This window comes from Phocoena sinus, chromosome 9 (assembly GCF_008692025.1).
Source record: "Phocoena sinus isolate mPhoSin1 chromosome 9, mPhoSin1.pri, whole genome shotgun sequence".
NCBI lineage: Eukaryota > Metazoa > Chordata > Mammalia > Artiodactyla > Phocoenidae > Phocoena > Phocoena sinus.
Genome location: NC_045771.1, coordinates 95545318 through 95557844, shown reverse-complemented (window position 1 = coordinate 95557844; position 12527 = coordinate 95545318). Strand labels below are relative to the sequence as shown.

Sequence of the window (12527 nt, the reverse complement as noted above, 5' to 3'; positions counted from 1 at the left end):
GGTTAGGGGCTCAGAAAGTGATAGTAGAGCCTCCAGGACTAGGAAAAGTTTGAGGAGGTTACCAGCCCTAGCCTGAAGGTGCAGGCAGAGGACAAGGGCAGGGAGGGCTAGAGCCAAGGAAGAAGGGTCGCACTTGGGGAGCGGGGCCCTTGCGGGGAAGAATGCCACCAGCAGAACTGTAACTAGTGGAAGGAAGTGAGGGGAGTTCATACCCTGACTTGTCTCCCCTCTGCCGCCAGTTCCTGCCGGTGCATCTGCGTAGTGGAATCCCGAGGGAAAGGGAGCCTGCTGATTCAGACCACAGAGTGCAGCCTTCGGGGCATGCAGAGGTTCCGGGGTGAAGGCTGGCAAAGTGGGAAATAACCAGCACACGCATGTGTACATTGCAGGGGCGCGTGATGACTCTGGGGCAGCAGTTATCCGAAAACTCACCTTGAATAGAGAAAAAGACCAAGTTCAGGACTATGCAGATTTCCAACGATGTCTAGCGTATGAGCCGCGGACATTTTCGTTATTTGTTTCTGTCGCTGTATGGAAAGCGACATGTTTTATTACAAATTTGGTTTATTAGAACTGTGCTTATTGAGTAATTAATTAGTTGATTAAAAATACATTATAAGGGGTAGCTCCCCTTTGTTGTCTGTTAAGCCACTACTTGAATATGAAAAGTGTGTACTTTTTATGGAAAGAACAAAATTAAACAAAAATTAACTTATGTAGAAAAAAAAACCCCAGCATCTCAGTCTTCTGGTAGTTGAAGCTCTCATGCGTACTGCAGAATGCAAGGGGTATGTGTACATTTCCAGTGTTCCAAGCAACATGAAAGCGAATTGTAATAATCCAGCCTATAAACCTTGTTTAATGCTCTCATAATGGGTAATGCAAGTGATGGAATACTGTGATTTTAATCTTGGCATTTTAGTAACCCAATAAGATAGATGAAAAGGCAGTAACAAATTAGATTATATAATGATATTTCATTTTAACTAAGAAGTCCAGTTATTCTCTGCAGTACATGTTTTTTTTGTTTTTAAGTTTATCATAGTATAATGTTTAAAAGGCTCTAATAAGAATCCTCTACTCTTTTCATTGTAATCTATTTTCATGACCTTATAAAAGGATTAATCCAAAGTTAAATTATTTCCACAAACAAACACAAACTTTATATTACTTTATTGTCTTTGGGGAGAACATAAAAATAATCCCCACCTGCTTTCTTGTCTGAAGCTATACTTCATTTATCCATTGGGCGATATGGAAACAAAGTGGCAGCCACACCTTGGGTCTTCATGGCCTTGGGAAGACAGAGAGATGGAAGCAGTATAGGGGACGTTATCCCTGGGTGGGCAGGCCGGGGTCTTAAATGCATGAGCCAAGATGCAGAGGTCATGGAACCATAGCTCCTCCCCTCGGTGATGCTCTGGCCACCCAGACAACCCTCTACAGCTTGCACATCTTTTTCCTAGACAGCAGTTTTATGATTTAGCTTGAGGGGGTCACAGGCCTATTTCTATACTCTTTGGCTACAGCATAAACAGTGTGGGATCCCTGTTCTTGGAGCAGTTCTAAATTTCAGTGTTCTTCCCGGAATGTTTGTTTGTTGTTTGTTTTTTTTCCTCCATGGTTTGTGTTTGTCTTCCAACCACGGAGCCACGTATAGCCCCAGAAAAGAGAGAACCGAAAGCTACAAAGGCAGAGGGAGTCATGAGAGGCCAACAGTAATCTTCAGTTCAATCTCTGTGTGTATCTACTAAAATATAAACCGAGAAAGTGACACCTATAATTTTTTTTCCTCGTGCGCCTGTAATCCACAAATGAAGATGTTTAGCAAGCTTGACAAATATTTACCAGGTCAACTTTAGGATAGTTTTTGAAATGATATATGTCATTTATATGGAAAACTTGGTGACTGCCTTCCTGACATTTCCCACCTCTTCTTTCTTCAATAGAATTCACCCCTCTGGCCGTCAATTTGAATGGCTCTTTCTTCCAGCGGTGAATACACATCTGCCTATTAAATATAAAGTCTTCCCTTTCAGATTTGCTTTACAGTTAAAAGCAAAATAAATGACAAATGATATAGATGCCAAGAATTTGGAAATGACTCTGTTAGGTAAGGTTAAAAGCAGCTTTATTGAAAAATTGTAGTTTATGTATGTTTACATCCATGTCAGGTGGCTGCCACGGCCATTGTAGTTCAAGGCTAGGTGCTCAGCTTTGATGACTTAGAAAGCCGTTTTTGTCAGTCTTCAGTGCTAGAGGAGGGTCATGCTAGCCCAACTCACAAGAGCCTGATTTGGAGACAGAAAGAATAAGTCATCAACTTTCAGTGAGAAATTGAACAGCAAGGAAATGAGAACACCAGTCTCCAAAAGTCTTGCTATTTGGACATTTGTTTGCTGAACTGAAAACAGGTGACACACAAAAAAGTTGATGGATGGTTCTTAAAACCACCAAGAACATCAGCGGCCACCACCACTTACTGAGTGCCCTTTGCCGGTGGTGACAGCAGCCCTGGCAGAGAACTGTCATTGTTCCATGTTGTGTATAAGGAAACACGCCTCAGTGACAGAGTCAAGAATGAGCCTGAGTTCAAGTCCAGTTCCTTCAGAGCTCTTGCATTTAATGATAACTGAGTTCATGTTCTTCACCACCTTGTGTGGTTTTATGATTTTGAGCGGAGGTCCTGGGAACCCCAAGGAGATGCTCCCGGGATACTGACAGGTTGGGGAACAAAGCAGACAGGTGTGTTTCCACCATACGATATGCTTTGAAAAAAGGGTTCCAATATTTCAGTGTTTGAAAACCACATAGTATGCTATATTTGCCATCCCTCATATGCATGTGTGTGTTTGTGTGTATGTATGAGTATATATGTACATATATACATTTGTCTCTGTTGTATATGTGTATATATTAGGAGTGGAATATATTAGTATAGTTTGTGAAATAAGTTGTGTGCACGTATTCAGCATTTATTAGATACTAGGCTCAGTACATGAGGCTTTAGTTATATTCACTTGCCAAGACCCCCAAGAGGTAGGTATCCTCCCCATTGGACTATTTAGGACAAGAAGGGGGTGAGTATCATGGCCAAGGTCACACAGCTGCTGTCCCATCCACGTCGGTTCCCCTTCAGCCCTGAGCCCTCCCATCGTACCACTGCTCTGATGGTCTGACTCAACTGTCCCCAGAATTCCTGATGACCCTTCCCTGAATGACCCTCGTTAGACATTTTCCTGTTGTATCCTGGGGATGGCTGGCCTTTGACTACTAGATGGTTCTTTTCTTTAGGGCAGTTGATATCTTGCAGCTTTTTTTTTTTTTTTGAATTGGAGTATAATTGCTTTACAATGCTGTATCAGTTTCTGCTGTGTAACAAAGTGAATCAGTTATACATATGTTCACATATCTCTTCCCTCTTGGGTCTCCCTCCGTCCCACCCTCCCTATCCCACCCCTCCAGGCGGTCACAAAGCACCGAGCTGATCTTCCTGTGCTGTGCGGCTGCTTCCCACTAGCTATCTACCTTACGTTTGTTAGTGTACATATGTCCATGCCTCTCTCTCGCTTTGTCACAGCTCACCCTTCCCCCTCCCCATATCCTCAAGTCCGTTCTCCAGTAGGTCTGTGTCTTTATTCCCGTCTTACCCCTAGGTTCTTCATGACATTATTTTTCTTAAATTCCATATATATGTGTTAGCATACGGTATTTGTTTTTCTCTTTCTGACTTACTTCACTCTGCATGACAGACTCTGTGTCCATCCACCTCATCACAAATAGCTCAGTTTTGTTCCTTTTTATGGCTGAGTAATATTCCATTGTATATAATGCCACATCTTCTTTATCCATTCATCCGATGATGGACACTTAGGTTGTTTCCATTTGCAGCTTTCTTAGTTGCATTCCTGTCTGAAAGCATGTCCCACCGTCTCGTTGAGAAATAGCTGACTCCATACCTTCCCAGCATCATCTCCAGAGGGGAGAGACAGGCATGGGTACGACATTCACCAGAGTGCGTGGAGTTTCCTGACTTCATCTCCAAATCCTGGAGGGACCAACCCTCTTCTCTGCTGTTGCTCCTGAGGGGTGTGGAAGGGAGGATGGAGCCTGGGCGTTCCTGCTGGGGAAGATGTGTCCAGATCTTGATTCCTTACTCATCGACTAGTTACCCTCAGTCTTCCTGTGAGAGCAGGTCAAATGAAAGTGAAAGGGGGGAGGCAGACATCAGGCTTCCACAGATCTGTGAGGAGAGAAAAGCATCAGCCATCTCCTGGCTTCCCTGCTTCTTTGGGACTGGTGAGCACCCCAGCCCGATATCTATAATCTTCATGCTGTTCTAAGTGCCGATTTTTTTCCATCCATGATTCTTCAATGGAATCGAGGCTTCTGGGAATATTCTTACTACCATGCTCAATTCTAGAACTTGAGACAAATTACAGTTTCCAATTTTTTGCCTAACGAAGAAACCAATTAGCAATGTCATTGCTTCACTGATTCTTAGTTCATAGTGTTCAGACCGAGTTTCTCGTGGATCCTAAGAAAAGCTCGTCTAGGAGGTATCATCTCATGGATGTCTTGAAATGTCTGCTTTTTTATATTTCTGCGGCACCTGTCTCTCATCATAAATCTACAAATGAGCCTGTTACTTGATAATAATCACTTGCGAATCGGATTGGAAGGATTGATTTTCCTTTGTGGTAGAAAATGAATGAATGAATTCGAGCGTCTGGTGTGCTCTAAGGTAGTGACAGGTCTAAATGGAGCGTCAGATTTAACCAGTGACACAGAGCTAACTTATTTTGTAGTAAAGAGCTAAAATAGGTCTTGCCAATTTCTATTTAAGAACAAGGAATTTTTACTGATTTTTGAGTGGGTATGGAAAGCCTCAAGTTGTTTGGAAAAGAAATAGCTATTTTCAGGTGGTGACTTCTCACTCCGCCAACATGTAAATTTAGAAAACTCTGGATTTTTATTTTATTTCACCCAAAGTGACATCCGAAGAACAAATAAAAAGCCTCTTTTTTTTTTTTTTTTAAGTTCAAAACGAAAAAAAAGAGTAAGAAGGAACAAGTGAGAAAATCCTCTCCCTCCCGTGTGTTTTAACCTCTTTGATTTTCTACTGAGAAGATCCATGATCTGAGCTTTGGGTTCATTTAACTCAGTGCCCTTCGAGGAGCTGGCTTCTCCCAGGACTCTGTTCTGACGGGGCTGGGGGCCAGAGCCCAGCTGCAGCTGCAGGCTGCATGTGCCTTTGCTTGGGAGGCGGGATGAGAAAATGTGTTTCTCCTCCCTTTCCTTTCACTCCTGAAGCCAGCGCCACAAGAGGAGTTTGCAGTTCTCAGAACATCCCTCTCTATCACGGTCTCGCCTTTTTATGGCCATATTCTCTGTGAATGAAAAAAGGGAAAGTACAAGTGTTCAGCCCGTCAGAGCCAGTTCACTGGATTATCCACACAAAACGTTTTCTATTAGAGGAGGAACAGGGCGGCGAGGGGGGGGTTCCACAGACTGGCCGTTCTAGAAATGCCTGTCCGTGGGGCTTGGGGGTGGCTCTGGGGAGGGAATTCCCTGGAGTGGATGAGGTATGGTGGCAGCAAGGTATGCCTTAGCATTTATTTTCAGCAGCCAGAAGCTTACATTCTACCTTTGCTCCTTATAACTAAGGCATGACCTTGATCAAAACCCTGACCTTTTCCAACTTTCTAACCCCAGGAGCGCTTCATTACGGATTGTTCACTGAACGCCGCTGATCAGGAAGCCAGCCACATGCAGAACGGCTATGAGAGGAAGCTGCCTCCCAGGGCTGCTGCTCACGGAGCAGGGGGGCTGCCTTCAAAACAGGGAAACCCATATCTGTGAAACTGGGTTTGCTCACAACCTCAAGACCCAGAACACTCAAGCTGGAGCACCTATGTACAGAGTGTCAATTTCATGTTTCTTACAGACTTTTGCAATTAGTCTCTTTTCTCATTTGTAGGCATCTCTGCCACATGCATGCACAGACTCCCAGACCGGAAGAATCTTCCTTCCTTTCTTTCTCTCTCCATCCCTCCCTTCCTAGCTTCCTTCCTTCCTCCCTCCCTCCTTCCTTTCTTTCTTTTTCTTTCTTTTCTTTCTTTCTTTTTTTTTTCTTTTAATGCAGTACCGTGATGGTGAGAGACACGTTCAATGGTAAAATTAACATTCAGGTCAAATGGAAAATAGAATCGCAGCTACTACTTTAAGCTCAGATGCCTGTTTAGAATTTCTTCTCATGAGGAAAACCAAAGGGCTTTATTCTCCTGTATTCTGAGTGCCAGGAAACTTCTCAGAGGTCCGTTTTCTTTGCCCGAGTAGCATTCTACCTACACGATGTCACCGTTATCTTAAGGTCCTAGTGCTGGAAATGTATATGCCTGATCTTCTTTCCCCCAAGACGCCTTGAGTTCACATAAAATTTTACTTATTTTCTTTCACAGACAGCCTCTGCCTACGGAGCTCTTGGTCTCATGCGTATACCTCTTGTGTCTGCTTTTCTTTTTACCTAGGCCTTCTGCCTTATCTAGTAGCCCCACGTATTCCGACCTGCCCTTCATCAGGATCTCCCCACATCGGAATCCCGCTGCAGCTTCTGAGTCCCCATTCAGCCCTCCGCATCCCTACATCAACCCCTACATGGACTACATCCGGTCCCTACACAGCAGCCCGTCCCTCTCCATGATTTCGGCCGCCCGCGGGCTGAGCCCCACAGATGGTGAGTCTCAGACCAGCCTGTCTGCTTCCGTACATCATGCCTCTCCTGGAACGGGGCACAGAGTAACTGGTGCTTCTTGAGTCCCGTGTGCCGGGCGCTGTGCTAAGTGATGTGATTACGTGCTTTCATTTCAGCCTCATGACACCTCCATGTCATGGGTGGGATATTATGTCCATTTTCAGGTGAGGATAAGGGCAGAGGGTCCAAGTAACTTGAAACCTGGTTGACTAGCTAGTAAGTGGCAGAGGTGGTACTCAGAGCCAGAATGCGCTGATGCCCAAATCCTTGCGCTCATTCACTGCTGTGTTCTGTGGCTTCACGTATATTTAGACTGGCCCTGTTGCCATTCCCACAGTGTGCATGTGTAACCAGCACATTTTGCTCACCTTCTGATGAACGCTTTCCTGTGCTGCATGTCTGAAGGACACGTGTATACAGATATGTCCACTGGAGCCACACTTTGCAAACTCTGGTGCACATAGGTATCACCTGGGGATGGTGATAAAATACTGTTCTCTTTGGGGTGGGTCCAGGTGTGGCCTGAGGTTCTGCACTTCTGAGAAGCTCCCAGGTGATGTCAGTGCTGCTGGTCTAGGGACCACGCTCTGAGCTGCAAGGTCGTAGAGAACGTGATGGGCCGGCTCTGTTGTATGCGCCCTCTGTCCTTGACCAAATGAACACTGCAAGAGGGATGCGGTGGGACAAGAAACAAACTTTGACTTTAATTCTCTTATACTTGATGTTCATCTTAAGCTCCAAAGCACCAAATTCCTGTTGTTCTGTTGGCCTCCCAATTACTTGTCACCTGACTCTTTTAAATTGGACCTGTGCCTTACACAAGTGCCCAATGATAAAATGCTCCTTTGGTTCAGGAAGAGCATTTCCCATCTCACGCACACATATACAAACTCATTTGCCCACAATTGCTAGCGTCTGAGTTAAGGTCCAGGATGGCGTAAGCTGTATTGATGACAGGTAGAGGATTATGAGCTCTCAGCAAACCGCAAATCTCTGATGCTTGTGTTGGGGCACAGAGACACGCGAAGCAGTCCGTCTCACCCAGCAGCACGGTCCACATTCTCCACTCAGACGCTCCCCAAGGCTGGCCGTGCGTGGTGGGGATAGTAGATGGAAGCTTCCTGAGGTGTTTCAGTAAATATCCGCTCATTCATACAAGAAGCTGTGCTCCAGCAATAGCTGCTGGCTTACTTTTCTCCCTCTGATTCAATGCAGGGAATATACTTGCAATGTCCCTAATGAAGAAGTTTTGCCATTTCGACAAGATTCACACTTTAAAAAGAGAACTGTAAAAGAGTGAGATTGGAGTTCGTTCTGCTTTGGATTTGGTTTTCTAGTGGGAAAAATGGAAAGTCACCTCCATGGAATACTTGGGGGTTCATGGAAGTGACTAATAAGAACAGAGGGAGAGAGGGGTCGAGAGGTCAGCTGACGATGGGCTTGGAATGTTGCCCGGCTTCTGGACATTTAGTGGGGCCACTGAAGTTGGTACCTCTAGTTAAAACATCTTGTCATCTGCTTTCCGAAGTATCTGATGATGAACATGACTAAAATGTTCTTTGGTTCGTTGTCCTGCCTCTCAGGAGTCCAATTAATACCCAAGTCAGGTCACTAACATTTGTCTCTTGGGGTCTGTGATTTTTGTATATATCTCTCTGTCTTTACGATGTATGAGAAGTATGTGGACACATATAAAAAAGAATGAAGTAATGCCATTTGCAGCAACATGGATGGACCTAGAGATGATCATACTAAGTGAAGTAAGTCAGAAAGAGAAAGACAAATATCATATGATATCGCTTATATGTAGACTCTAAAAAAAAATGACACAAATGAACTTATTTACAAGACAGAAATAGACTCACGGACATAGAAAACAAACATATGGTTTGGGGAAAGGGGGTGGGAGGGATAAATTAGGAGTTTGGGATTAACAGATTCACACTACTATAATAAAATAAACAAGGACCTACTGTATAGCACAAGGAACTATATTCAATATCTTGTAATACTTATAATGGAAAAGAATATGAAAAAGAATATATATGTGTGTGTGTATAACTGAATCACTTTGCCGTACACCTGAAACTAACACAACATTGTAAATCAACTCTACTTCAGTAAAAAAATTAAAAAGTACATGGACACAAATGTAAAGCCTACACAGACCTATCACTAGAATGCTAGTGTTTCTACATCATAATGATAAAATTAGCTTTTATTGATCGAATGCTATGTGCTAAGCACTTTCCATGCACCATTGCCTTCACTGCTCCCAGCAACTTCCTGTGAAGCTGTAAGAGGTGGAGCTGGGATTTGCATCCACATCTTAGTGTATTTGGAGACCACCCTCAGAACTGCTACAGCGTCCTGCAGCTTTGGCACATAAATTGGCATGCAGAAACCGATCATTATCCCACTGCTATAGAGCTGACGCTTGCCAGTAAATTGCTCCAGATTGATAGGTGTATTTCTTTTTGATTTTGTAATGAAAAAAAGAGGAGAAAAAGAGCTTTAAAATTATGGAACACAAAATTGCAGCTTGCCACCGTCATGTGTTATTAAAGCCAGCTGTGCTGCCTTTTCCACTCGTGACCCAGGGTCCTCCAGTTCCTGAGAGCTGACTCAGACCCTCCTGCCAGAAGACTTAGGGATGTATGTTAAGTATGTCATGAAGGACGTCATGGTTATCTAAGTTGTTTACGACTGTAAGAAATGTGGAAAAATAACTGCACATACAGTTTGATATGACACTTTTTTCTTTAAGATTATTTATTTATTTAATTTATTTTTGGCTGTGTTGGGTCTTCATTGCTGCGTGCAGGCTTTCTCTAGTTGCGGCGAGCAGGGGCTACTCTTCGTTGCAGTGCGCGGGCTTCTCATTGCAGTGGCTTCTCCTGTTGCGGAGCACGGACTCTAGGCGCGCGGGCTTCAGTAGTCGTGGCACACGGGCTCGGTAGTTGTGGCTCACGGGCTCTAGAGCACAGGCTCAGTAGTTGTGGTGCACGGGCTTAGTTGCTCCGCGGCATGTGGGATCTTCCCAAGACACTTCTATTTGAGGGAGCAAAATAGGGGAATGAGTGTACAGATACATACACACATATTTTGGGTTGGCCAAAAAGTTCATTTGGTTAATGAATACGTTGTTCAGTAAAGTTCTCGGTGAAAATGAAGAATGTCTTTTATTTTTACTGAAACCCGAACGAACCTTTTGGCCAGCCCAATACAATTTAATCATTTGGAATTCCTGGTGATTCTTCAAACTCACCTCGAAAGTTTTATCATGTATTTTATTTTTTCTATTCTTTTCCTTCAGTTTTATTTTCGAATCAGTGATATCTGGGAGACTTCAGTGAAAGCACGGTTTGAGTTCAGGAAGTTTTCCTAGAAAGAACCGTAAAAGGAATGGCTGATGTGGGCTGCATGGCAAACGGACTTCGGGATGTCTCAGGGAAAGCTTCTTTTTGGCCTTCTTTCAACTAGTAACCATGTTTTCTTGTCTCCTCTTCCATCCAGCCCCCCACGCTGGAGTCAGCCCAGCGGAATACTACCATCAGATGGCTCTGTTAGCCGGCCAACGCAGTCCCTATGCAGACATCATCCCCTCCGCTGCCACCGCCGGTGCAGGGGCCATCCACATGGAGTACCTTCATGCCATGGATAGTAAGTGGCGGGCCCCTCTTCTGTAGTCCTGGGCGTGGCCAAGCTAACTCATGAGAGGGAGAGGAAGATACAAAGATGGGTTGATTACCTAACTTTTCAAACCAGAGGAGGAGGAACCACCAATACTTGAGACTCTGGTTGCCTTGGTTTCCCAGGAAGCTTCCACAGATGTGGCCGTCCTGAGACTCCCGCTTAACTCACTTCATATCAGTGAACTGGAAGATACAGGCGATTGTAATTTAGCAGATACACAAAAACCTAGTCAGCCCTGATTGTCTTGGTAGCAGAATAAGGGAACGTGTTTGATAAGATGAATGTGCTTCGTCCAGTCATTCCTTGGTTTTATAGATTTTATGCTTTATAAATTAACTAAAAAAGAGACCTATACTCGGTTTTACATTTTTCATTGATTGATTTTTTTCTTATTTTCCACGTGTTTTCTTTACATTAAAAAATTCTGTCTCATTGAGACCTCTTACATAGGAAAAATAAAAACATTTCCACATCGGGAAGGGCTACTTTTAGCCCTCTACCTAGCAGTGGAAGCAAATGGGATCATTGGTTGTACTTTGTATCACTTTATTTTGGGTCCCTCAAGGCTTATGACATGTCCTTTGTGTCACTTCTCTAGACATATAAACAAGAGCCTATGATTTTATCATTTTTCAGAACATCCAAGAGTTCTTATTTATTTGGATTCTTTAAGTCCACATCCGTTTGCCAGGCGCCAGGAAGTGAACCTGAAACATCAACCAAGGTGTACCTAACGAAACCCTTTGAATACGACGACAGTATGAGTTTGAGTAGGACATATGCTCGAGGTTTTGTTTGTTTCTTCTAGTAGCAGTGATTAATTTGTGATTTTCCATGTAGGGTCTGTTTGGATTCTTCTGTGACAATGGGTGGACCTTGGTCTACTCTCTATTAGTGGTTGATAATTCAGTTCTCAGATTGAGAATAGAGAGAAAATGATTGGTCCACAGGGCATAAAATCTACAGCCTTGGTCCCCTTACTGTCATGAACTAACTTAGCTGTGTTACATACGAACACAGCTTGAGTGGGTTTCCAATGGCGAGCTCATTACCACACACAGAGTAAGAGAAATGTGTTACATCTTCCGCAGGGATTTTGTTTTCCACTTTGTAGAAGAGAGAGTTTCCATTTCAGATCCATCATAACCACGTTTCAATTAGGGATTATTGGGAAAAAAAGTTGAGTGTTATTATGCAAATTAGTTATTTAAAAATCTGCAAATAGAGAATTAAAATAAGAGAGAATCCTTGAAAGGTCAGCCCATATTGCCTTCTCTGTTTGATGAGAATGTGTTTAGTCAGGCAATGGCAGTTTTTATCTAAATAAAGGATGAAGCTACCCTTTTACTTTGTAAAAACTAATTAAAGGCATTTTAATTTGCCAGAGTATGTGGTAAATTGATTGTCATTAACTAGGAATTTAGATGTCCTATCATTCATCACATAAAAAGAAGCCTCCTTTTTCTTTGTCAGAATCTTTTATTAGAATAGAGAAACAAAACGATTAACAGAAAGCCAGATAGGAGAGCTCTGTGTTGGAACAGTAAGAGTGCTAGGGTTTAGATTTAAGAAGGAAGCCGTATGATCAGTGAAGAACTGGGCCACTTCTCTTTCAGCAGTTTTGAAATCCACACCTCGTAGTTTAGCTGTCCCCTTCAACAGATGACCCCAAATCACTGCCCCAAATGCTGACAACTTTCTCTTTCTATGCTTCGCTGTTAGGGGGTTGGGAAGAGCATGATAAAGGGCGGGAAAGTGCGTAAAGTACTATATCCCTGCCCTCTAAAATAGCTGAAATAGCATTTAGTTTAATGGAACATAACCAGAATGTTATGTTTTAAATTTAAATCATAGCAGACTTTTTCAAGGGAGGAGTGAAATGACTTTAAATTCCTACATTGGCTCTGCAGTAGCAAAACCAGAGGCAAACTGGGATCGAGCTGGTCATCCTGATCCACTGTTACAGCTCTTCAGGACTCTTCCATTAGCAGAAACGGCAATAAACTGGATTCAGACGCGCACCTGACTTTTAAATGTGCCAACAGTGGGCCTACCTGGGTTTCAGCCAGCTTCAGGA

General features: G+C 43.4%; 1 protein-coding gene across 1 annotated transcript in view; it reads left to right on the top strand.

Annotated features, from left to right (window-relative positions):
• Positions 1-12527, top strand: part of GLI3 (GLI family zinc finger 3) — a 280972-nt gene that overhangs the window by 185419 nt on the left and 83026 nt on the right. Inside the window, exons 5-6 of the mRNA XM_032644011.1 lie at positions 6531-6736; positions 10271-10417. Of these exons, the coding sequence (XP_032499902.1) occupies positions 6531-6736; positions 10271-10417 (353 nt within the window). The remainder of the gene's footprint in view (positions 1-6530; positions 6737-10270; positions 10418-12527) is intronic.